The following is a 27,322-nucleotide window of genomic DNA, read 5'->3' on the forward strand; positions in this document are numbered from 1 at the left end:
TCATGGCTTTGTTCCTTTACGTCTTTCTTTTATGTCTAATTACAAGATGCAGTTCCCACATAGTCCACCAGAGGGCCACCACCTGCACTTTGTGATTAAAGTGTGTAGCAGATAAGGACTTGTATTGAGTTGTACTAAGCTAATCTAACAGCTACTTTTGGAAACTTGAAGGATGCACAGATATAGCAAACAAAGACAGTGTAGATAGTAATGGAAAAACAATACACTTATCCATGTAGGGAGTAGCACCTGATAGCGTTCTGTTCTCTGCCTTGTGATTGGTGGAGGAATTCTGAAAGGAAGTTAGGTGTGTGTGTTTTAGTGTTAGTCCACACAGCCTTGTAGGACTCACTTCTTTTCTTTCTGTTTTGCTCTTTCCTTTCAACTGGTTGTAGCAAAGGGTTGGATGTAACAGCATCAGTGTCACTAAGAACGATTAATCTAACAATGGGAAAAAAGGCTGTCATCAATGAAGACATGTGACCAGGGGTGGTGCCAGCGTTCTGTTTTTGGACCGGCCTTGTAATTACACAAATAAATGTTTTTAATAGGATACTATCATTTTGATTTATTACAAGCAGATATTCTATGGTATAAATTAAGAATACAGGACCTTATTTATCAATGATCATATCTGGATTAATTTTCCAGACACAGAGATTCAAAGTGTAATTAAATCATCTTATTCAAATGACACACACACACACACTCCAAATTGTTTTCTTTTCCTTTTTATAATTTTTTACAGAATATCATTAAGTTTATTTTTTTTTAATTACTTTGACAAGTATCGAACTTTTAGCATCATCTAGGTTAGAAACATTGCTACCTGAAGTGGACATACAAGCGTATTTCTTTTAATCAAATTAAAAACCTTCATACAAATATTCTGATAGTTGTAAGTGCTGAATTAAAAGCGTTATAAATTTATAAGTGTTTTAAATATTCACGATCTCCATCTACAAGAGAGTGTGAACATTCCTCCATAAGATTCAACTTTAGCTTCCTTAGATACCTTTTTTAAAATTGTTGAACAGGACCGGATTGATCATAACGTAAAACACAAGAGTAGGTAAAATAACACAGCCATAAATTGCAAAACAATCTATTACTTTATTTTATCTGTGGCTTCTTGGTGGCTACAGTTCAGCTCAACCCCAGCAACCACATCCAGTTTTAACAGGTAACAAAACCGTAGAATGACTGTGTCGATTGCTTTGAAGAGTCTTTGGTCTGGTTTTCATCTGCTCTGTGTCAAGACTAAAAAGAAAAGATTGTATGTCTGTCCTAATTAGGAAAGGGATTGATGTAAGTGTGTGGGACTAATGTTTTTATTGTTAAATGGTAACTGTGTGACAGTGCACTTCAGGGCATGTTACGAAGTAATGCAAAAGTAATAAAACAAGCAGAGTAACAAATCACTTTCTCTGGGCAGTAACATACTGCATTATGTTCAAGATGGGTAATGAGTAAATGCATTTTTTTGAGTACTCCACCAATGTAGATGTGACCTTTTCTAGAAGAAGAAATACCAACACAAACACAGCAGAGTTCTGTAACGTCTGTAAAGTCTGTTTTTATTAGAGAAATAATGTTATCATAGAGCTAATAGTAGTAAATAATAGAACAATAGAGCATGCTCATCATCCGGGGGGGGGGGGTTACTTTTGCATTGTAGTTTGCAATATAATGAATGAATACATTCAAATAGTCTGAACAAAAGGCTTAACTATATTTACAGCGCGCCACTGTACAGCATGTAAGCTTGTTTTTGCCTTGCCTGAGTGACATATATGCAAATATGACATTAATCCGGTATGCTTTGTGTATCAGTTTACTGAGCAATGACTCATGAAACTGGAGATGAGCAAATATACTTATTTCTGCACCCTTTTATCGTTCAATGTGTAATTTACTGCCGCTGTGATTTATTCAGAAATCGTGCAATCCCGTTATGCATATAACATGCAATAAATTCTATGTACAAACCTTCATTTTAACATTATGCATCCAAAATTTTCTGAGTATAATGATAACTGTTTCAAAGTGCATGGGGTGTGCTGTAACTTGCCAGAGCAAAAAAACAACAAAAAAAACCAGAAGCTCGGACAACACAATCACTCCCAGTCTGTTTCCTAATAATCTGATAGAAATCATTGATGTTTGGCTTTGTCATCCATAGAAACAAGCTGCATTTACCCCTGTCACCTTTCTCTGTCAGTTTGAGAAAATGCCAGTTTTTTACCGGGTGAACATAGGACACAGACAAAGGTAACAGGAGGCTATTTCTTATTTCTACGGGGCCATATCAGCCCTGGCGATCATCATTTACAGCATTGCCTCTTCTCAACGTGCAGCACTCTGTTGCAGCGTGGGCAGGTGTGGTAAGCATCCTTGAATCTCTTCATGAAGAACGGAATCAGGCAGCAGCACAGGACTAACCTGCAACACACACACAGAAGGTCGCGCTATCATACACCAGATCAGATCATCCTTTATTACATTTTTACATTCATATACAGACATGAAAAGAAAGAAAGTTTCCACTTCATCCTTTGAAGTGTGCTGTATGCAGTGTATTTACAAAAGATAAAACCGATAAAAATCAAGTAACAGAGGTGAACGAAGAAGATCTGTGTTTAAAAGGCTTGGGGCACTAAAAAGAAGCTGACTGATTAAAAACCACTCACCCACAGCAAATGAAGAGTAAACACATGAGCCAGGCGTACGTCCCCGCCTTGTAGGTGACATTGGTCATAACCTGTTGCTGGCAGGAAGAGCAGGTCGTCATGCCGGGTTCAGTCCCCAGTCCCACGTCGTAGCTTACATATTTTTTTTTGCCTTCTCCAGAGTCAAAACCTGAACCCACGCCTCCCCCTCCGCCGGTGTACACTGAGAGAGGACAGGAAACATGCAAAAAAAATTTTTAACAACAATATTTTTACCTTAAATCTTCTAAAAAGTGTGAGAATCAGGTGTGAGAAGAATACCTGGCGTGACAGAGGCAGACGACTCCTGTGTCTGCATGGGGGGTGGGGTGAAAGGAGTGTGGGGGTGGTAAACTCTCACGCCATCACCTTGACTTTCTACTGGACCATATGAAGAGGAAAAGGGAAAGAATCAAGCTGGTGAGGAGACGACGATGATGATCATGAATATTGACTGAGCATGTGTGAGCTGTGGGCTTACCTGGTATGATGTAGGGAGGGGGTTCCTTTTTTCCGTCTGCACTCATTTTGCTGCAAAGAAATAAAAAGGACTGTAATGAAGGGTGCGGTCAGGGCCAAATACCTGAGATCTCTGCTGTGATACTGCTTTCCCATTTGCTCTCAAACACTCGAGACAAATGCAATGTTGATTTGTGCCACCAGAGGGAACCAAAGACTTGGCGATTGAACTGAAACATCTGCCGGTTCGGTCACCATGAAAATGTCTCTCATTCCTGTCTGACACATATTTAGCCCTTCATTGTAGGGACCTTTCATGTGGGAAACGCCTAGGTGCGTCTGAGTGTCAGTTGGACTGTTTCAGGTGTGGCCGCTCACAGAAACTTTCTGACCTCTTTCTAAAAGAAAATCCTTGGAATCGGATTAGTGCTTTGTTTCCCCATTTCATGTATAATATCAGGCTACTAGAGAAATCATATTACTGACTTACAAGCAACATAAACCCAAAGATATTTGTTTAATTAATTCATAATTCATTTGTTTGTATGGCTGAAGTGTTACTCGTAAGACATTTCACGTGCAGAGCTTTCTATATCTACTTGATAAAAGTATATGTATCATATGTGATAAACGTATATATGTAGTAGCAGTAGTAAATAATATAACAGTGGAATCTGCTGCTTGGAGAATTAGACTGTATACACTGAGATGACACTGAAAATCAGACTTTAACACTTTCAAAAACAGATGTTGAGACTGACGAACTTTGAGTAAAGTCTTTCTAATGTTACAACAAAATGCTCCCAGAGCCTCTCAATCTTTTGGCTACATGTGAAGCAGGTGCCACACCTTCATTCAAAGGCTCATGCCTAAAAGTCATGAAATCCAATGCTGGTGCTGATATTTAAAGTATTAGATCGCATGGGATACGTGGATGCTGGGTGCCACGTGTGACATAACCTTTCTGTAATTATTTATATATGTCTTGAGCATGTAGAGCACATGCTACATAATCATCTCCAATATACACTGCTGGTATCCAAAAAGTGCTTTTGGTATCTCCGGGGACGAGTGTCGGCTGTGACGATAAGACAAGCCAGAGGAAGTGGAGATAAATGATAAGATAAACTAAGAGAATGTGAACATAGATTGAGTAAAAGTCAAAATCAGAGCTGAATATCTGCCTAAAAGCGTCACTGTCCTATCAGTCGTTCCACAGTTACTACTATATCAATCTAAAGCTCAGAGATGGGATGTGAAAAATCATTGGATGTTACGCCATTTAAACGTAATCTATATTCTTATGACAGAAGGCCAAAAATGAGAAGCTGCATGGCTCACAGTATAAAAAAATGTCTGTTTGTTTCCTGTGTTATCTGGACACCTTTCCCCCTGGAAGAGCATGCTGTATTTTTAATGTGTCCATATACAGCTGCCAGATGTACTTTGTAGATTTGGATGTTTGCCTGTAAAATCTAATCCACTGTACAGAGTCAATCCCAAACCGAACACATTCATTTATTCACTCTGTTACATCCTCACTGTGCTTCTGAAGCTCCAGCAGTGTGAGAAAGGCCCTTTGACAGACAGAAGTCATGTGACTGGTTTGATGGAGGCTCGCGGTGCTTAAAATATCCTCGTCCATTCCTCTCTGCGTTGAGCTCTTTTCCTTTTGTCTCGCTTTTCTCGTTTCTCTCTTTCCACACAGACATGCACAATAACTGGGCGCTACCATGACTAAGCATTCAAACAGTCTTGTTTCCCTCACAACATTTGCAGGACACTAGCCTAACCTTAACCAGACACGTCACCCTTAAATGTAATGATTTACATCACTGGGTCTGTCTCCACCTGCTACAGCAGCCCGGGTGAGTCCGATTCAGAACCTGTCACCGGATTCACAGAAACTGATCGACTGCTTTATTGTTGTGTCACACACAGACATTGAGAACCTGTATACGCCCATATGATGGCGCAGGAATGCGACTGAGCTGCATGCTTCCCTCTGTGGGTGTGCCAGCCAAAACTTTTACAACACCCTCTGAAATTGGTCGTGAGAGAGCAGGAGTTTTGTTTGATACAATATGTTTGATGACTATTAACGAGGAGCACTAACTTTATCTAATGAGCTGCATTTTCTCTTGCTGGATCTCTGTGCTTGGAATAGCCTGTGAGACATTAACTGGATAAAGTTGGGTGATCTGTAAAGATCTTCCCAGAAGCTTCCCAGAGTTTTTTTCCCTTCACACAAGGAGCATTTAGCATGGGATGTTTTCTCTTTCCAAATAATGCTTGGATACATGCCACATTCTGCCTGCAGGCTTTGGGTTGGTGGCTGATGGTGCATTGATAAAAAAGGCCTAATTCATCCATAGTTTGAAAACAAGAACAATGTGATTCAAATTGTCCCAAATCAAGTGAGAAATATGCATTATGTTGAGTTACATTTGTGTAAAATAAAGATCAGAATGACTGAGAAAGATATGATCTAAAAGGCCTAAATGTGACACCATCTGGCTGGTGATCAAAAAAGTAAGTGGGTGTGGCTTTTTCTTTTTTTCTTTTTAGATGCACCTGCCACAGAGCAGAGATTTTTAAAAACCTTAGTCCATGAAATTCAGAGGCTACTAAGCAAAACAATGAATGACCTCAGCTTGGACAGCATACTGATTCTTGAGCTTCATTATTATTTCAGACAGCAAGGAATCAAAGTCGTGGAAATGAACCAGGTGGAGTTTTAGGTAAATATGCAGTGCAGTGCTTGGGCCTATGATGAGTTCAGTGAAACTGAATAAGATGCGGAACAAAACCTTTCGTTACAGATGAGTTAACACCCTGCTGCAGGTGTGGCTTCACCGAGACTCCGGTGCCGGTCAAACCTGTGTCTCCGTGTGAGAGAGGGAGGGAACTTTTTCCATTTTCTTCCATGATGCATTTTAGTATTCAGCTGATGAATCAGTGGGCAGTTTAAATCTGGAAATCCCCAGATAAACCAATCATCACCTTCTGTCACCATGATTTTCAGTCTGACTTTTGATAATCAGCCAAAACAATCACAGAAAAATCCCCCCAAAACAAAGACTCACCCTAACTCTGCTGCTCATGTTCTTTGAAAGTAAAATACTTGGATATAGAACAAATGTTTATATTTATTTGACAACAACATGAAGGAACTTCACTATGTCCACATGCATGTCCTTTCACTGTATTCAAAATGCAATATTTCACATTGTTTACATGTCAGTCATAGCAACTGCTGCAAAGACCGTCCTCACTCTCACTCTGGATCAGTTACTTATGATTTTTCAAGACCCAGCTAAGACCCAGCTGAATTACATCAAGAAATCTAAAACGTAACACCTGCAATATTCCTCATGAAGATGATTTGAATCCTACACCAGACCTCGTCTTTGTCAAATATGCAAAGTTATAGGCTAATTCAATATCCCTGCAGGTCCAGAAAGTAAGTCACTCTAAATCCTGAATTAAAGTGTTTAGAGTGAAGCCTTTTGGTAAAGGTGCAGCGTAACACACCTTTATAGCTGCATTTTGCTGCACAGCTCTTTAACGTAACTGCATAAAAGTCAAGAAAACATTAGCAGATTAGCACAAACATGAGCAGTGTATTCTGTGTATTCTGCTCCCTTGTGTGATTTATCCAATGTTTTAATTTAAATCATGCGATATTTGATTTCCAGTTGGTCTCTTTTGTGCGAGATAACTCACTTTAAATTCACCTGTTGTCGTGTCCTTTTACGTCTTCAGTTTTCAGTCCTTTGAATCCTTCCCATTAAAATATCCAAACCTGATTCTCCACTCCGACAGTTCATTGTTCTCTTCCTATAACACACAAGCGTCTGGCAGACTTACCTTGCCGGTGGTGTTGCAGTCAAAATGCAGAGATGAGCTTGAGTTGTTGCTGATGCAGTGTCCAGACAGATTCTGGTTAAGATCTCCACCTGTCCCTCTACCTGTAGGTGAACCTCGCCCAACACACACAAAGCTCCACCTCCACCATTTCAGCCATGAACATGCTATGACAGTGAGTCACTCCACGGTTTTGATTGTAGCTTTCAAAGGCTGAACAGGTCGTCATCTTTGAAATGTTCTTTGTTTCTGTAAGATCATTGAGGGAGAGTGTGTGTGTGTGTGTGTGTGTGTGTGTGTGTGTGTCACTTTAGTCAGAATAACCTGTTTCCCTGCAAGGCAGACTGAGCTGAAAAATTGTTTTTGTCCTGGAATTTGATCCGATGGCCATCAACAAACTCTAAGTGACACATATTACAAGAATTTAGAGAATACTAAAAATGAGTATCAAAAGAAACCCTGAGAGAGTTTACAGACTTTATTTCACCAATATCACCGAATCGTTAATATCTGACAACCAAAAAGACTCAGAGGGGTGGCTGGAGCCTCTACGCTCTCATAGGGCAAGAGGCAGGGTTTTTATGCTGGACTAACATTTTAATTCAGCTTTTTATCTCATGTGCTTTTTATCATTCATATTCACACACTGATGGGTGTATAGAAGGCAATTTCGGGCTCTTGTCCAAGGAGATTATAACATACAGACTCACATAGGTTCACACCAGTGACCTTCCCTTGGTACTCACTCTCCATCCAGGTGGGTTGTGACCATAAAAAACAATCTAGCCTGGCCTAAGGCTGCAGTAAGGAACATTTCTAGGATTCTTTTGAGAGGACCAGTCAGTGGGGCTCATGGGAAATGAAAAAAATTAAACACCAAAGATTTGGGAGCTTGTTGGTCTGAAGGATTCAGGTATATGGTAATATGAAATCGTAATCTTCACAGGAGGAAGCAACCCAGCAAGTATTCCTCAGAGAAAAAACCCAAGGGCCACATATCAGACATGTTAAAAATGCTGAAGTTCATGAAAGTACATTTAGAAAGACTGAAAAGACTGAACAAGTATGACTTGTTTGGAAGAGTTCCCAGAAGAAAGCCTCTGCTTTCTAAAAAGAACATGACAAGCTGTGAGGCACAGTGGTAGAGGTTAAAGACAGCTACAAGTTGGCTGAAACTGGATCATGCCACGGGACAGTGATCCTAAGCACAGCAGCAAATCTACAACAGAACGGCTGAAAAACAAAAAAGTGTCAAGAAGTTGCAACTACCCGGTCAACCCAGACCTCAACCTGACTGAAAGGCTGTGGGATAAACTAATAGTGACGTCACCGTAGCTCATACAGTGCATAACTGAAGTTTGAGACTGGGAGACACTGGAACAAAGAGGATGCAGTCTAGTTACTGTTGCAAATATGTTTTATGGTATCGAGTGGTAGAAGTAAAGTCACCTCAGACCCTCCTTTTATCCATGCACTTGGGCTGGAGGCCTTGGAGCTCAATGGTGAAAGTTATGTAGTGATGTCAGTGTGATTGTGGTCGTTTGCAGAAACATATTAACCCTGTAAAGCCTGAATTTCCGGACAAATTTACACACATGATCTGCATATAACTTCACAAATATGATACAATTGGTGTTAAGGAAGACTTTATCCCAGTAAGGCCTTGTGGAGCTGGTATGCTTGATACTGAAGAGAGTAAAACTTGAAATACTGTATACAAAGAGAGCAAATGTGAAGCCTAAGATAGCTATCCACGGATAAATGTCATATAAATTTAAATGATCTAAGATCGAGTGTATTAAATTTCAGATTTGTAGGCTTACTAACTTGAGTATATTCAGGAATTCCAAACTACAAAAAATTCTTTAAATTAAAAGTTAAAAACAAATACATCAGTCTCAAATAAATACATTAAATACAAGGCTACAACTACCTCTAATGAAAGATTATACTTTACTCTCATTGCTGGATGGATGATCCAGTAACGTTTTTCTTCACCCCAACCATCAAACAATTTCTGGAACTTTCTGGAACCACTTCATTCCAGCTCTGCAGAGGAATGCACTCCAGCTATGAACTTTATGTTTTTTTCTTTTTAAATGGTACACAACCGATGTGAAGTATTGCCAGAATCATTCCCAGCATTCACCCTGAAAAGCTTTCACATGGCATTTATTCTTGTGCTATACTGTATGTAAATATTATCTACTTTGATATTATCTTCCAACTCTTCACACATGTGTAGTGTTACAACTGTTACTCTATAGTTAAAAATTGAATTTTGTTGTTCTTAAATATATAAACCTGAAAAGATTAAAGAAAAACTCCAACCCTCCAGCTCAGCTGCTTGTTGTTTTTAGCAGGCAACATAAGGGGATGAATGATGGGGTGTTGAGAGGTTTGCCAATAAAAATAAATAAAAAATTTCCCTCACTTCAGTGACTCACAGCAAATGTAGTATTTTTTTCACCCCTGTGAGCTTTTTGTGTAATGTGGGATAAAACCTGAGAACTGCCTCTTTTTCTTTTTCTTTCTTGTTTTTTCTCATGTTGACGTCATTGAATTTCAGCTCACAAGATGTTCTTAAAGATTTGATTTTTTTTACAAAGCACCTTAGAGCAGTCCAGTTTAACCACATTTCTGTGTTTGTCACTGGATTGCAGAGTACACCTGGGGATTCAGTGACATGCCTGAATGCACCTTACATGTCTGTGGAGTGAGATTTACAGCTTGTTTCCCAACTACCCGCCCATTTCGACAGGGTCGACCTTTCATCACTGTAGACTAATGAAGCACATATTCCAAATGTTACAATTAGGTCAGGGAAAATGTAATGAAACAGGCTTAAAATATAGAAAATGTAAAGGTAGAACATGTTGAAATATTTCAGTTCTGAAGCTTGGGAAGATGAATTATAAGGGGAACACTGATAACACCTGGGATTGAGAGGAAGATGAGGATAATCTGCAGAATAAAGAAAATCCTGGGTTGCAATGCAATATCAGAATTTTCATTAAAACTATTACATATATTTATTTGGGTTCGTTTATCCCAGTCGTTTGGAACGTCAGTTGTACAGGTGTACAGGTGTGTCTAAATTATGACAAGTGGGTGAGGTAATTGTACGTGTATGAGTGAGTGTTTCGATGGGCCAGATGAGCGACATTCCAGAGAACAGACCAATCCCCAAAGAGTGTGACATTCCTTGTAAAGAATGGGTTTCCAACATAATTTGTGTTTGTGTTTATTGCCCTGTTTTATATAAATTGACTGGAGGAAATGCCCGGACAGGTGTTCATGCAATTTGATACTTCATCATCTTTAACACAATGTTAAAGATGATAATAATGATAATGGTAACAGCCCATTTTGCAAATCCGGTTTTTCTAACTGAAGACTGCAGTGAACAAAGGGAAGTAAACTCTGTCAGTTAGAGCTGATTAAAATTAGTATGACCTAGTATTGTAGTATTACTCACAAAATTGGTCATCTAAAGTGAAAACAATCTAAAGTGGGTTTGAGATGTAAATCTGTTAGTATCAGAAAGCTTAGATGTGCTGATAAAGAAAACAAGACTATCAAGGCTTTAGCCTTTAGTCTTTTGTTTTCAGTCTTAAGTAGACCTATAGGCCTAATAATCAGGGATCTAACTAATGGGAAATTCAGAACAGGTTATGAATCACAGAGTAGGAAATAATTATTTGAACTCCTGCTGAATTTGTAAGTTTGCTCACTTATAGAAAAATAATTACAGTCTCTTGTTTTTATTGTTGTTCAATTTTAATGGAGGGAGACAGAATTTTAGCCAAAAATTAAGAAAAAAAAAAAACATTACACAAAAGTTAAACTGAAACTGATTTTCATATGATTGAGTGAAATAAGTATATGATCCCTTATAACCCAGACAGAATTTTGCCTCCCACAGATGGGCTGTCTGCCCATGAGGCACAAAGATTCCATCCATCCATCCAACACCAAGGAGTTTCCAGGCCAGCCGAGAGATATAATCTCTCCAGCATATCTTGGCTCCCAGTGGCACATGCCTGAAACACCTCACCCAGGAGGAATCAATCAATCATAAAGTACATCAATCCACAGAATCGGTTTCTTTCATTCCACCTCTCCACCACCACCGGCAAGACCAAAAAGCTGTCAAAGGACATCACGGATAAAACTGTACACCTGCTCAAGGCAAGAATACAAGACCATCAGCAAGAAGATTGGTGCGATTATTCGGAAATGGAATGAATCTAAAATGACCATCAATTGCACTCTCAAACTCAATCCAAGATCTTTTTCATGAGGTAAGGATGATCATGAGAAAGGTGGTGGATGATCCCAAACCTTCCAAAACTACACAGAAGGAGCACCACTGGTAACAGTGATCCAATGCCAAAGATCCAATGCTCAAAATAGCACATGTACAGGCCTGACTTATGTTTGCCAATAAACATATATATGACTGAGAGAAGGTTGGGAGAAAGTACTGTGGTGAGATGAAAGCAAATCAAACTCTCTGACAGCAACTTGACCACGTTTGGAGGAACAGAAATGCTGAGTATTACCCCAAGTAAACTCCTTCCCTCAACACTGAAGATGGATCTGGATGGGTCCATGACAAAACCTAACATATACTGCCAAGGCAACAAGTAAAGTAGCTAAAGAAAAAGCACATTAAGGTTTTGGCCCTCAGACCTCAATCTGAAACAGCCCATTATAGCCCAGTATGTTACCAGTGATGAAACTTCAAATTGTCAAGTGGCAGCCAAGAAAAAGAATTAGTTTCTGTAAAGACGAGTGAGCAAAAATCCCTCATGGGATGTGTGCAAACTTGATCAACTATAAGAAACGTCTTACCACACCTAACCAAAAAGGGTATTTGAGGATCAAGTATTAATTTCACTCAGTGACATGCAAATAAATTTATAACTTTTATATAATGAGTTTTTTTTCTTTTTTTTCCATTTTTGGTTGATATTCTTTCTCTCCCCAGAAATATTAAACTACCAGAAAATGTAGACACTGTTGATTTCTTTGTAAGTCAGCAAACTTAAAAATTCAGCAGGGGATCAAATAAATAGGCAAACAGAGAACTAGCAAAACTGGAAATACAAATAATAAACTGAAAACAACAATAACCTGAACTGGCAAACAGACCGAACACACAGCAAGATGAGGGTAGATCACGACACTGACAAACTGAAACACAGGGCTTAAATACACAGAGGGAGCAATCAGGGAATGAGTTACAGGAGGGAAACACAGCTGGGGCAAATCAGGCCTAACGAGACAGGGGAAGCAAAACCAGATACATTAACATAAGACATGGACCTTCAAAATAAAACAGGAAACATAACACAGACTGAACTTACAGACACAGACTCACAGGCAGGCACTACAACAGAGGGAACAGAGACGTGGGACCAGGGCAGACACAGACACCAACTGGACACGGGGATACAGCAGACAGAGGAGACAGCAACTAAGGATTACACAGAGACATAAACCATAAGAAAGAAATCTAACAAAGAAACCAAAGACTAGAAATGATAAATAATATAATAAACTCAAAACCCTGGGTCAACGACCCAGGCATCCTAACAGTTTGAAAAGGTGCAGCTTTTACTTTGAAGGTAAATGATCCCTGTTTCCAGTTTGCGTTGCATGTTTTATAGCTGGTGAGTATTTGCAGTAAAGTCACTACAACCAAATACAACTGTGGCAATCTGCTAGCAACCAAAGCAATCCCAAGGAAGCCTTTTCCAATCGATTGGGGAATACACGTTTTTCCCTAGCGACTGGTGGTTGCCAGGAAAGTCGCTGACTGGTCTCTAGACCTGTGTCTAGAGGTCATCAACCTCCAATAACCACACGCCAACCAGACAGGGAATTGAAATTCCTCCATTATTACTGGTGGTTCACAGTGCCTGAGGTGACAAAATATTAGAAAAAGTTCAACCTCAGTATCCACGGATCAGCCACAGCATTTATACGATTTGCACAGGATAGGGCATCTGTGGATCAGGTTTGCTCGAGGGTATGCTCGATGTGATGAAGACCTTTGCTTATAATAAAGAAGATGTTCAGTGGGATCATGTTTTTATTTGTTAGAGTTAAGAGCTGATGTTTCAGACCTACAGTACACACTGGTGCAACAAGAAAGCATGAGATACTTTTGCAGGGCTACAAAAATGTTTATTAATAATTCATTTTGTCTTCATTTTCCCCAAAAAACAGTTCATATAATGCAAAATATGGATAATAAAGAAATCTATTACAGAATTGTTTTACGTTAAATAATGTGATAGAAACGCCTCAGCTGCAGGCAAGAAAAAGCTGTCGAACAGGCCAGTCACCTTGAGGAACTTGTACCCTTTTGTGGTTTGTGTGTGTGTGTTAAGACTTTAGTATTACTGTAACTATTTCTTCCAGGAATGCTCATCTAACAAGCTCATCTCTTGGTTCTGGTGTTGAATCAGGGTCAGCAGAGTGGCATCCTCCATCCACCTTCTGTGTGCCATCTCTTATCAATCTGTCTATAAGTGATTTAATTACAATCTATACGTAAAAAATGAGATCAATAGATTCGTACCATTCAACACAACAGCTTCCACAAAGCTTTTCTTTGATTTTATAAGGATTAAACCGTATGTGTCACCTAATTGGACTCGCATTGGAAAAAACAATACTTCATTTATTAAACACACCTGTAGCTTTCCTCGCAAATGTGGGTGTTGAACGGCTCTAAACATCCCTACAGAATCGCACACTGTGTCACACACGTGTGTCGAGGTGTCCCTTCCACTCCCAAGCATTCTTTGATCGCTTGTCACGGCCGCTAAAGTTAGGCAGTTAAGATGCTTTGACAACCTTCACGGAAGCATCCGGTTGGTCCCATTTCACCCTGCAGCATGACAAGAAGAACAAGAAGCCCTGTGACCTACGGTGTACTACTCTTAGAGTTTGGGTCCTAACACAGTGAGGTCAATGTGAGATTTCATGAGGAGACACTGAGACAGCTTCCACAGAAGAGGTTCACGCTTAACTCTGAGTGCCTTAGACTTTTGTAAAGCATCGTGTGTGTTTGTTTCTGTGATGTTACTAAACAACTGGGAGGATGTGGTGACACTGGACGGTGAGTCAGACCCAAACCTTGAACACTGACAGCGCCCTGCGGCATGTGACCCGGCCTCCTGAGTCACATTGAGCCAGCTGGCATCGTTTTCTGCCCTCAGCTGACAGTCCACTTTTTCACTGCTTTGATTAATGAGCTTTCATGCACATGCTCCCACTTATTATTATTACTTTAAGCCTTTTCTGGAGCTCTATAAATGCCAACAGACTGTGTGTGTGATTTCAAGAATGATTCTTCCAATAACAAAATAATTTTTTAAGGTGGAGTTCCTGCCCTATGTTTCCCTATGTCTCTGCACCACACCTGCCACTGCTGCACTAAACCAGGTGGCAGTGTGCTCTTCTTCTTTGCCAGACATTCTGCCGATCAACTTTTTTGGGGGGCTAAAAGGCTACCTACATGGCCTTTTAGCCAAAATGTGTTCAAATAAATAAAATGTTTACATCAGGAATATCAAATTCATTTTACATCGCCGGCCAACTTTGACCTCAAGTGGGTTGGACCTCTTAAACTCGCTGTTCATACCAATGTAAAGAAATATAACTGCACATTTAATCCCTCAGATATTTTTAATAAGAAAACAGAAGGGCATCTTCAACAGTATGTCTAAATTATTCCAGTGATAAGGCAAATATTGCTGTCAACATTACTCTTTGGGCTGAAATTGTAAGAAATACATTTGTAAAATGACAGAAAAAGCACATCAGACTGTCCCGTAATTAAAAAACAGGTTTTTGTTCATTTGTAGAAAATTGTGGTTCTTTCTGGTAAATGTTTTTGTGGACCTACTGCTGTGCTTTCCCTCCGGTCACTTCCTGGTAAATGTTTCTGTGGACCTACTGCTGTGCTTTCCCTCCGGTCACTTCCTGGTAAATGTTTCTGTGGACCTACTGCTGTGCTTTCCCTCCGGCCACTTCCTCAGAGAGGTTTAGTTTAAAGCTTTGTTTGCTCATTGTTTCAGTAGTTTCGTCTCTGTGTATCATACAGTAGCGCTTCCAAGCTGTGCTGGAAGTCTGACATATATAAATCTACAAACTAACAATCAGAGGTATATTATTTGTAATTTGTAATTATTCTAGACTAGTGTATAAAAATTATTACCACAATTAGATGAAAAAAGATGATTAGATGATAAAGTAATCATATGATAAAATGTAGCTGTTAAAATTGTCAGTTATGTGTAAATCACTTTGCTCTGACCTTTAATGAAGGTCCTAAATGGAAACCTTCTACTTGAGCTGGTGATAACTATTTTTAGCTAGTTGAAATCAGTCTTTAATGATGGTTAAGTTTGATTGAAGCTCTGAGATCATTTTTCTAAGAGCCCCATGCCTGCTCTATAAGTACATCATGTGAATGAGACTGATGCAGGCCTCAGCTGGACTGCTTGATGGTGAACGTGCGTCCCGTCCTGAAGTAGTTCTCTATTTCCTCCAGCGAGCGCTTGCGAGTCTCTGGGATGCACACAGCGTTGAAGAGCAGAGAGACGACGCACACCACCGTGAAAAGCAGGTAGGGCGCATACAGGCCGTACGTGTCCACTAAGTGTGTGAAGCCGTGCGTGAGCCCGAAGGCCGTCAGCCAGCTGACGGTGACACACACACCAGAAGCTTTACCCCTGGCAGCCAGTGGAAGCACCTCTGACATTAGCAGCCATGTGATTGGGCCCCATCCCAGGGCGTATCCTAGGAGACAATCAACAATGTGATGACAAAGCTAACAGCCCACATTAAAGAAGATGACATCATGAGACAATGAAAGCAGCAGACGCCCTTTGTCAGGCACAGTCACAGCACAGTGACGTCATATTTTAGGATGTTCTGATTGGGACATTTCTTTAAGGTGTGATTAATGATGTCTGAAAACAAAATCCCCGAAGGGAAGAAGCACAGTACAGCATGCTAACATCAAATGCTACAACATGTAAATCATTGGGGGTTTTCTCAGCTGAGCAGGTGTGACAACATATTTGTCCAACATATTTTTATGAGGATATAAGTTTGAGATGTCATAGTCTGTTAATGAGGCTCCAAGAGCTAAATATAACAGAGCTGATGATTTAACACCTCTGATGTAATTTACATAAAGCACATGCCTGACAGGTTACTAAGTTTCCCCTCTACAAACAATCAAAGTATATATGTATTTGTTTAAATGCTAACTTAATTGTTTATGGCCTTTGTTACCACGCAGTAATCTCTGCTGCTGAAAAATAAAGCTGACACTTAAGTGTCAAAACTTGCAGTTCCTTAAATGACCACTTGAGGCTGACACTAGAAAAACAACGACATAAAAACCCCAAACTGCTCAAGTCCATCTTTGATATACAGTCATTGGCGTCGCCATAGCAAATTCTAGCCTAAACCAATTTCAACCATATTGGCAGAACTGATTTTTCAGGTACTTTCAGCGTATAATCTTACAGATAATATGACTTTCTGCATGGTCGAGTTTTTAACACTTAGCAGGAGTCTATGTTGTGTGACGCACTAAAATACTTTATGGATGCAGCTTGCAAACCAAGGTTTTTAGCCTTCTGATAAGTTAAAATTTTGTCCAAGTCATTCTCTAACTAATGTTATGACAATCTATCCCTTACTCGTCAGCCTGTTATAATCAGAACCACTGAGAAGAACCATGTGGTCAGTAAGCCATAGATCACAAGTGTACCAAGTGTCATACTTGTCCATCCAAGAGCTGCTGAGCTGTTTACTAAAGCAGGAGACTCACAGCTTCCACCTTGGCACCCCTCACTACCACGTCACTGCCAGAAACAAATAATCAAATATCTGCTGCTTTCACAACTCACCAAATATAAACACCACGGTGCAAATGATCGGCAAGATGCTCCCTGCAGTTTGGGCATTGCTCATAAAAGTGCTTCCAAAGTCATTATGGGAGGTGTAGTCCAGAGCGGTGTGGTTTGGAGGAGCAGGGCCAGGAGGGCAAGGTGTGGTGTGAGAAACCATGGTGAGAGTCAGAGAGGACAAAAACATCAGCATGCTCGATGTGTACAGCAGAGCCTTGCGTCCTGCTTTGTCCATCAGAAAAGCTGCCACGGCAATAGAACCGAGGCGCACCAAACCCACGATGGCAGCACCATACCTGGCAGATACAGAAACACAGATATGGAGTTTAAAGACAAACTCGATGTGTTTCGTGATTATTCTTGAGTTTCAAAGTCAATTTAAATGATTAAATAGATGTATCATTTGTGTTATTATCATTAAAAATACTTTATTTAAAGCACAAAAGGCTAAAAACAATAAAATCCACATGGGAAATAAACCACCAACTTGGGCGGCAGGGGGATGTTGCTCTCTTTAAAGATGGGCTCCAGGTAAACCAGGATTGGTGTGATGCCTGTCATCTGCTGCAGGAAACGCATCCCCACTGAGATCAGAATTGGCTTGTAGTAGGATGGTGTTCCCAGCTGAGACCATGTGATTTTGGGCTGTGTGTCTATGCTGTGCTGCATTAATGGAGTTACAACAAATGTGTTAATGTCTATGAACCCTGTAGGATGTATACTGAGGTGCCTCATATTCATCTCCAATGAAACCCGGTATATCAACGTCTTGCCTATTTACCTGTATGGCAAGGAGCTCAGTCTGGACATCATACTGATTTCCCCTGAGCCAGCGGAGCACCCGCTCAGCATGCTGCTGCCGGCCCAGTGAGAGGAGCCTTCTGGGGGAGGAGGGCATGAACGCCAGCAGCACAACCATCAACACAGCTGGCACCTCTCCTGCCACAGCCAGCCACCTCCATGGCACCACCAGACCTGTCCATTGTATACAAAAAAAAAAGAGAGGCAGTTTCTTTTGTAAGATACGCCACTTAAAACATCACAACATGGTTTTATATGAGAATACATTTTAAAGCAAGAAAAGTAAGATGCACAACCAATTTTAGCAAAGACAGCTAACTATGTATAAAGCTGGCATAACTGGGTATTTATGCACCAGCACTGGTTTGTTCCTACCAAGAGCGTAGAGCGCCAGGGCCCCAACTACAGCTGTGATCTGAGGGCAGGAGCCAAGAGCTCCTCTCACTTTATGGTGGGAGATCTCTGAGACGTAAACCTGCAAACACACATAATATTACAGTTGCATAAAGTCAACTAGTAAAAATTCAGAGAGGAAGTCAAAAGATGCCAGTAGTGTCCCCAAAAAGCAACTCAGCTACACTGAGATGACTCACAAAGACGGTACAAGCACACTTGCTAAATAAGTTATTCAGCATAAAAGGAATTCTGGAATTCATGTAAAGTTTACATGTAATTTGTGTTACGTAAAATGTAAAATATTCAGTGAAATTTGCTTGACTGATATACATTCAGATTATATCAAGTGCATAAAGTTTAAGTGTTTAATTAAATATATAAGAGAAGAGAAGATGCCCTTACCATTATAATAGTTATGTATAGTTTCTTTAGCATGTGGATTCTCAAAGTTGTTTTAGCTCATGCATCCATGCTCTGTGGGTTTTGGGTGACATTCAGTCCTCCATTTTTTTAACTTAACAATATTTCCAGCTTTAGAGGACACTAGATTTTTCCTTCCTGACAAACCCGGTTGCTCTGATTATGCACATTTACTTAAAGCTCACTTGTCTTTTCAGTTCTGCACTTGTTACAAAAGTAACCAATAGTGTAGCTTATCACATTAATGAGGGACATGTTAGACAAACTATGTTCATGCTTTCTCACACATGACTTATTCATTTTATTAAGAAGTGACTGTCTATTTAGTTTTAATGCAATCTGTTTAAAACTGGATTAACTAACTGCAATCTCTTAATGCTTTTCTGGGAACACTGAACAGTTTTGTCAATATTTTTATAGGATGCTGAAGTCAGGTATCCATATAGGTATCAGGGACTCAGACAATACAAAAAATTATAAATAGTTTTTTTAAGCTCATAACCATGGTTACCTACAGGAATGGATGCTGCAGTCATCCCCGCGGCAACGCCAGTTAGGAAACGGCCCACCTGCAGCATGTACAAGTTTATAGCTCCTCCCATCAGCATGTACCTGAGACACACATACACAGTTTGTTCATTCAAAACAAATAATCTACAGTGTAATATTTATGAAACACATCAGCAGATGCAGCTTTGCAGAGCTAAACAACGGTGCCAAGACAAGAAAAAGACTCCAAATAAGGCATAATTTTTCAGCCTCTCTCATTTAACATGCTGACTGAAGCCTGTCTGAGGTTTAGCTCTTGGGGTTTTTGTGGTTTCTCTGAGCAGTGGAGTTAATCTGCTGAGACATTCACTCCTGGGATGGTTGTGGCATTGCGTTCTTCTTCTTCTGCTTTCATAGAGGTGATCCAATCTGATATTTATCAACAATCAAGTCCATTTGATTTATTCATTTTTAGTAACAGTGTACTTAGTTTTTCACACAGTGGTACATGCTATTAAACACACCAGAAATTGAGGTCTAAGAGTAATGATGTTGTGTTTCCCAGTTTAGTGCATTATGTGCTATCAGCCAGTGGTATTTTAGGTTTTCAAATGTTTAAAGTTGCATCAAAGTACTGAATTTAGAAATAGATGCTCTGCTTACACAATATGCTTACACAATATTACCTGTTATAATATATGCTGTAATCTCCCTCCTGTTTTGTAAAAAAAAAATCCTCCTGCTTGTTATTTATTCCTGCTGTCTTACTACTTATATTTTGTTCCTGCACAGTTTGTGTGGAGCACTCACAATTTTGTTGTATTTGTACAATGGCAAAAGAGCATTTCTATTTTTTCTATTCTATTCTATGCAAATCTATCTGTTAAAAGTGTTAAAGAGGGCTGCATGTTGTGTATGCTGTGACTGAGACCAACCCGAGAGTTGAGGGCAACGCCGACATCATTATACTCAGCTTTCGTCCAATCATGTCGTTGAGCAGTATGGCCCCTAGCCCCCCGGCTGCAGCACCCAGGGAGTAGATAGATCCGAACCAGGCGGCCTGCTCGGTGTTCATCCTGAGCCGAGGGTCGGCGTCGGGACTCTGGAAATTTGGCAGCACGGGAGACGGGTAGACGAGGGAGTAACCAGAGTTGAAGTTCCCCAGGACCGCTGCAAATGCAGCCAGGTACAGTCCAGAGTTTCTAATCTAAGACAAAGAGGTGTGGACACGTTCAAACACGAGATCAACTGCACATATAGAGTTGAAACTGATCTGAATGTTGTGATTCAATGATAGGTGTGAAAGTGTCTGAGAGGTTTGTGATCTCAAATAAATTAAAAATCAGCATGCTGTCCAGAGAGTAGATATAAGGTTCTAATAATAATAAAATAATATAATATTAATATAAATAATAATGAATAATGAAAATATGTCTAATATTTAAAAACTATATTTGCTTGGTTGATGTTTTGAGTTTCGCAGATAAACAAAGGATCAGATTATTGCTTGCATGACTGGTGACAGTTATTCTACTGACAGTAGAATAAATAAAAAGCAGTATTGTGGAAACTATTTTAGATTGAGCGTCTCACAAAATACAGATGGAAGGAGTTTAGGTACAGGAAAACAAACCTATGTGAAGCAATTTGGTTAATTAAAAGTCACATACCAGTAAGACATGCAACTCAGCTGGATTTATTGGGGGGAAAAAAGTGGCCACATGAAAAAAAAAATGGTTGAAAAGCAGGAAATGAAAGCTTTGGTATTCGGTTATCATCAATCAGGCCCCTGCCTTACAAAAATGGGACACTGAGCCAAACCCATCTTTCTGCACCTGCATTTCTGCACCTGCTCTATTCAAGTGTGCAATCATGTTTGCATTAGTCGTGCCTGTCTTTGAAGGAGCAGGGACCATGACAGAAAAGGCAAGTGGGAAGTGTTGAAAGGAGTTAACTTACAGAAGAAAAGTCACGCACAGATTTTTGTATTTTCTGTAGTTAAATGTGCAAAAATAGCAAAAAGTAATCAAACCAGTTGAACAAATGCATTAAAATTATCAGGCGATTACTTAGTTAAGGAAAGTTCTGTGGTGTTTTCCAAAAGTGGAAAAAAAAAAGGCGAACAAGAAACTCTGGATTCACCCGTAATAGAAATACATTCTTGAGTAATCAGTTAAGAAAGTGACATAAAGCAAGTTGTCTTGAGTTCACAAACTTCTTGACTTCTGTTTCAATTTCCAGCTGAGGTCATCCTAAAATGCAACACTGCAGTCAGGCTAAGTTAAACTATGAGCGGTTTGCTTTGAATGGAGAAATCAACATTTCAGCAATGAGCAAATCAAAGTCAGAGGATGGGATGTTTGTGTTTATCAATGAAGGTTAAATCAGTATAGTAATAGGTGGGATTTCTTTCACAAAGGGCAAAGTTTTCATTTATCATCTGAGTTTACTTTACTATCAAACAAAGAAAGATTTGGACTGTTAACCATCAGGCTGCAGATAAACATCTCCATTCAGCTGCTGCACTGAACAGTTATTTCATTCACATCATTTGTATAAACTCAGAGTTTAAAACAGCTCAACACCCACACTATAAACACATCTGACCAGTTCACAACTAGAAATGAGTTAGACTGTAAACAAAGCGATGTAGCCATGATCTTATTTCTGCATTAAATCTTTTAAGCTTATGGGATTTTAAATGAAAACCAGTGAGCTCAGACCTTGGATTCCGAAGATGTTGATCTTCTTTGCAGCAGTGGAGTCACTTCATCCATGTTTGCTTTATGGGAGGTTTTTATAACCAGACTCAAGATTCTCACCGTTGACGATCCTCTGCACGAAAGAAACTGAAGTTGTTGTTTAAAAAAAAAAAAAAGATACAAAAATCCACAAAAGCACCGTGTGATAAAAAGTTATCACAGTGAACCAAAACACACTGCACAGCTTCCAACAAAGGACGGAAAGAACAACTAAAAAAGAAAAAAGGAGACAAACAGGCTGAACAAAAGTACAGCCGAGTTTGTTTAAAAAGGAGTACGGCACAGCATCTAGTCTGATCAAAGTATTATCTCGATCTTCTGGTGGACAATGAGCCGTGTAGGGCTTTCCAGGGTGAGACAATATAATGACAAAGGCACTGACGTTGCACACTGACTTGTGGGAGGTCAGAATGAAAGCGAAAGTAAAACCTCTGTTTGCACTAGACTTTCACATGTGGAAAACAATGTAACTTTTGATAGAACACTTCACTTTAACATGAACGTGTTTTTAAAGTAGCATATTGACATCAAAGACTCTCCATGTGTAGCACTACAGATTGAAGCTGCAGTGTTGCACCTGAGTCATAAGCATTAAAGCAGAAGGGAGGGCTCTGCAAAGGCATTCCTGGATTGGGTCATTTGCACAAAAAGCAGAAGAAGAAGAGAGCCAGATCCCCTCCGGCAGAAGCAAGGGGGAAGAAGAAAGTACAAGCTGCTTCTCCCTCAGCCCACACATCATGAGTTTTACAGCCACATACACAGGCAAGTTCACACATAAAAGCCTGCAAACTTACTTTTTGTGTTTTGAGGAACTTCATGAAAGCTTTTAATAAATCTAAACTTCTTATCCAAAGCTGAATGACCATTTCCAGCACTTTAACAAAATAAATGTGCTTTTATAATACCGCATTTAATACATATTGTGTATCCGATTATTGCGGGCACTTCATTTCTCTTTTGTGTTTGTTAATTTGTATTTGACAGTGAAAGAGGGAGAAAGACAGAAGCAGAGCACCTGCTGAAGCCATCTGCATTTCCTCCCAGCTCCCCAGTGATTTTGTGGAAAGTGTTGTTTTCACATAGTGTGTTTCAAGACCAACCCTTTTCAGCTATGTCGTTCTCTTCTTCACCTACACACTCCCAGACAAAGACCGACAGCTTGCATCTATCCTTGCTCCACTGCGCTGCACCATGGGCAGCTTCGTGGTGGGCATCTGGATGCAGGTCCTGGTTTACACGCTTCTGCTGCAGTTTCAGGCTGTAAAGGTGGAGGGATTTGATCCAGTTTCCCAGAAACTCCAACGACTTACTGAGCAGGTCAGTCTCTTATTAGCTATATTGCAAATAATATACAGTAGTAGTTGTTGCGGTATCATAAACTAACATTTTCACTTGCCTTTGCATGTATGCGGCTTATTTTAAATTACTTTTTATGTGCTAGTTATATCCTATGCTAACTCAAATCCATCCCTGTTCACTAGTCACAAAAACTGTGGTGCTACCATTTCAATATGGCCAAAAAATGTTCTTGTTTTCAAAGAATCAGGGCAGTTGCGAAGGTAAAGGAGCCGGGCCCATAGATGTAGATCTATACATAATCTGAAAATCATCATAATTTTCAGCTGATCCAAAAAGGTTTGGTTTGAAATGTTAGGACTGTAGCCATATGACCAAAAATAAATAAAAATAACACCTCACTTGTGAAATGTTCTTCCATGTTAGTTTAGGCATTTCTTTCATTGCAGCATCAAAAAGCATCATCACAGAATTTGACATTTTTGTACAGGAATGACTCAGCATCCGTAAAAATGATCTCACAACCTCACATGAGGTTTCTCCTCTACATTTATATTAATTGTTCAATTCATCACATAGCGCCAAATCACAGCAACAGTCACCTCAAGGTGCTTTACTGTATACTGCAAATGAAAAGACCCTAAAATAACACAGATGACCACTTATGTGCAAGAACTTGGCAACAGCGGGAAGGAAAAACTCGCCTTTAACAGAAAGAAACAGAATGAATCTCAGGACCGAGCAGCAATCTGCTGCGAGTAGTTTGGGGTGAATGTTGTTGAATAAATGCACGAGAAGGTTAAAAAAGAAACAAACATTTGCTTTTTTATTAGTTTGTTTACTTTTTATGTGAAGCTACAAGATTAAAGTTGAATATCTGTTTCGCAATACTGTTTCTCTTCTGCTGTCATACATGTTATTAGTCATGCTGTAAAAACACTGAAATGATGGAAAATCTCTTGCAGCACCGATGATCAGTCATCAAGGTCATGGGACACATGTTTTTCAGTATTTACTGGAGATTTTCAGTATTTTCCTGACCTTGAAGTCAGTGAGCAAACATCTGCAGGAAGATTCATGAAAACGTTTTTTCCCTGATAGTTCCAACAGTTCCAGACTTTGACTCGAGCCCGTTTGAACATGCTGGCCCTGAACCAGAACAGGAGTTCCTCGCAGGCACTACAGCGGCGTGTTCAAGCCCTGAACGACCATTACCACCATGTATCACAGGACCTGGAACACCTAAAGCACAGCACGACACAGGAGATAGAGGATCTCAGGTCAGAGCACTCAGGGGTAAATGTTCTGTTCAGAAAGATTTGAAGGGCTGCACTGAGGCCCTCTATAAGAAAAGTAAGATTAGTTTTAAACTGTAATTTTTCAGGTTGTTCAGCTATTTACATGCCATACATGATAAAATGTAGCAGTTCGGCCTTAGTCTGATACTAAAAGCTGGATTTGAGAAGCAAGAACACATTACTTAATCACATATTTGCTCACACTGTCACCACAGAGAGACGAACAGGAAGCTTGAGAAGAAGAATAAGCGGCTGATGGGTCGCCTGACTTCAGTGGAAAGAAAGTTAAGGGAGAACTGCTACCAGACTGAAAAAATAACAGCCGATCCTGATCAGGACTTCTTCAACCTCACTCTAGAGCTCAGAAGTCAAGAGGAGAGACTGGCTGCTCTTCAAATCCAGCGTGATGAGTTGCTGATTGGACTAAAAGGGTTGCTGGAATCCCTGAAAAACCAGGCAACACGCTTGGCCCACCTCGAGGGCCGGCTCAGTGAAGTGCTAGAAGGGAATGGAAGGCAGAAGATGACAGGGTCAGGGAAGGTTGAAGAGCCTGTTAGCTCCAACATCACACCTCGGGAATACAATGAAGCATGCAGAAGAGGTCAGACAAATAGAGGAGGAAAACGTGGAAAGATTCTGGAAGGACATATCCAACCCAGAGCGGAAGGAAGCAGCCAAATCCAGACGGACACTGATCATGAAACTAAGCCAGACCAACTCCATGCAGCAAAGCAGTCTAAACATTTAAAAGCTCAGATGCCAGAATCTCATCTACAGATACAAGTCCAAAAGGAAAATCCTAAAATACATCCAGACCCTTTCCAGCCCCAGGCCCAGATCCAAACTTGGGCACAGACACAGCCCTATCCTTCCCAGCATCAGCATCAACTAACTCTCCCCAGCATCAACACCACCCACCAGGCTCTGTCTCATCATCAGGGCCAGACTGATCCCCAGGTACAGCGACCATCCCGTTCCCATTCACATCCTCAGGAAACGCCACATTTACAAGACCCAAAACAGCCTTTTAGGATGCTGCCCCATGTTCCAACCCATTATACACCAGAAGACATACAGAACAGGACTAGTCCGGGGGCTCTACGGCCCTATAAGTCAAGAGTTAGTGGATGGGATGAAGGAGAGGAGGACAAAAGGCACATGGTGATCCACAAATTTCTGCAAATTCCTGTCAGGCACAAGATCCCAACACAGCCAATTCCTAAGAGGAATGCAACCAGTAAGTAAAGTATCTACTCAGATACCCCTGACTAAAACAGTCAAAGAAAGAAACATTTCAAAATTGTATCATGTTATCATCGAGTGAAAAGCATCACATTTACTGTTTATAGATTCGCGTAAGCCCTCTTTTATCTTCCATATACTGCCTCTCATGCAACTGTTTTAGCTGTTTGATGTTGCATTCATAAGACATTTTAGCTTTTCCATGCACTGTTCAGTTTGTTCATGTGAACATGTCGGCACCATGTTTAGATGAATTTGAATGCATGTTCCTTCTCTGTCTGCAGTTTGTAATGTGGACTCCATGGTGTTGTTCCCCTCGGCCTCAGCAGAAAACTACGTCACCTTCTCCCTGAGTCTACCAGCTCTTCTTGAACTCTCTCTGTGCCTGTGGCTTCGTGTGGAGACCCCACATATTGGCACACTGCTCTCCTATGCCACAGATGACAGTGACAATCAGTTAGTTCTCTATGGACACAAGTCCTCGTCTTCGTCTATACCCTTCTCTGTCTCTTCCCCATCCTCACCTTCTTCCTCACCCTCTCTGGACTTTGTCATTAGAGACCCCGTGTATCGTCGTCTCCAGGTGTCGGCGCTTCTGGACGCTCACTGGCATCATGTCTGTGTCCTTTGGTCCTCTATCCACGGTCGATTCTGGCACTACAATGACCACCTCCTCGCCTCCTCAGGCTCTGACTTCAGGAAGGGATGGGAGATTCCCGGAGGTGGATCTGTGGTGCTGGGACAGGAGCAGGACTCTGTTGGTGGAGGGTTTGATCCTGCAGAGGGTTTTGCTGGGCAAATGGCTGGGTTCAGGTTATGGAACCGGGTGCTTAGCCCATTAGAGGTAGAAGGAGTAGCGGCAGGAAGAGGCGTGCCCAGAGGAGTGGTGCTTGGGATGGAAGATATAAAGGAGGTGCATGGGGCGGTGCATCATGTGGCCTGTGATTGTTTAGAGTACTGTGGCTGATGATATAATCAAGGAAAAAAGCAGTGGTCATTTAAGCAATTCCTTTGGAGGTCCAGCTTTTGTTTTTGTTTTTTATTTGTTTTTTCTTTTTTTGTGTGCAAAGTTTGGGTTTGTGAATGTAAACACTACCATGCTGTCAGTTTCTACTTTAACTACAGCGCTTATAGAAGTATTATTATTCATGGACACTGTAGCAAGGTCGAGCCTGAGACCATTACAGCTGGAGAATGCCACAATCCACTCTATGTGATAATAATCATAACTACACAAATATAAAGGATGCTTTGATAAAGATTTCAAAGTATTCTTACTGAAACAAAATATAACATAATTCTAATGTTAAAACTACTTTCAAAACTAGCGTTGTAATAGCGAGTGTCGCAAACTAACTAAGAGACTGTAACTAAGAAATTAGCTCAATTTATATGCCTACTCACGCCTCCTGCCTTTGCTGCGTGACTCTAAAATTAAAATCTGTACACAGTATGATACATGCTACACATATAATTATTACTTATTACTATTTCCTGTGTTTGTTGCCTATTTTTCTAATAGCCAATGTATAAACCAAACTGAACTGTAGCAGCTTATGTGAATGTCAATAATGTTGTGTTCTTATGAATAAAAACTCTCCACTCTCCATGAATCCAGTGTTTTCCCTCTGCAAGTGCAA

At 40.3% G+C, this 27,322-nt stretch overlaps 3 protein-coding genes across 4 annotated transcripts; 1 reads left to right on the forward strand and 2 right to left on the reverse strand.

The window, feature by feature from the left end:
* Positions 1-715: 715 nt before the first annotated feature.
* Positions 716-7,178, reverse strand: si:ch211-157c3.4 (uncharacterized protein LOC561592 homolog). The gene is made up of 5 exons (XM_039610882.1): positions 7,038-7,178; positions 3,190-3,239; positions 2,991-3,089; positions 2,691-2,892; positions 716-2,442 (listed from the first exon to the last, which is right to left on the reverse strand). The coding sequence occupies exons 2-5, from the start codon at positions 3,233-3,235 to the stop codon at positions 2,325-2,327; spliced, it is 465 nt and encodes a 154-aa protein (XP_039466816.1). The 5' UTR covers positions 3,236-3,239; positions 7,038-7,178; the 3' UTR covers positions 716-2,324.
* Positions 7,179-14,719: 7,541 nt separating this feature from the next.
* On the reverse strand, positions 14,720-22,509 carry slc2a6 (solute carrier family 2 member 6). 2 transcript variants are annotated; one of them, XR_005612960.1, is made up of 9 exons: positions 21,808-22,509; positions 20,020-20,291; positions 19,111-19,207; positions 18,155-18,254; positions 17,760-17,953; positions 17,466-17,641; positions 16,979-17,274; positions 15,006-15,854; positions 14,720-14,954 (listed from the first exon to the last, which is right to left on the reverse strand). XR_005612960.1 is itself a non-coding variant. In XM_031728504.2 (8 exons), exons 1-8 carry the CDS (start codon positions 21,859-21,861, stop codon positions 15,544-15,546), a joined length of 1,500 nt encoding a protein of 499 aa, XP_031584364.2. In that variant the 5' UTR covers positions 21,862-22,509; the 3' UTR covers positions 14,720-15,543. The 2 variants fall into 2 exon arrangements, 1 of the variants encoding a protein (XP_031584364.2); XM_031728504.2 differs by having other exon boundaries at positions 14,720-15,854.
* A 524-nt stretch (positions 22,510-23,033) lies between these two features.
* On the forward strand, positions 23,034-27,272 carry LOC120439980 (pentraxin-4). The gene is made up of 4 exons (XM_039611523.1): positions 23,034-23,163; positions 24,244-24,422; positions 24,656-25,677; positions 25,967-27,272. Exons 1-4 carry the CDS (start codon positions 23,038-23,040, stop codon positions 26,647-26,649), a joined length of 2,010 nt encoding a protein of 669 aa, XP_039467457.1. The 5' UTR covers positions 23,034-23,037; the 3' UTR covers positions 26,650-27,272.
* Positions 27,273-27,322: the final 50 nt, after the last annotated feature.

This window comes from Oreochromis aureus, linkage group 4, assembly GCF_013358895.1.
Source record: "Oreochromis aureus strain Israel breed Guangdong linkage group 4, ZZ_aureus, whole genome shotgun sequence".
Lineage (NCBI taxonomy): Eukaryota > Metazoa > Chordata > Actinopteri > Cichliformes > Cichlidae > Oreochromis > Oreochromis aureus.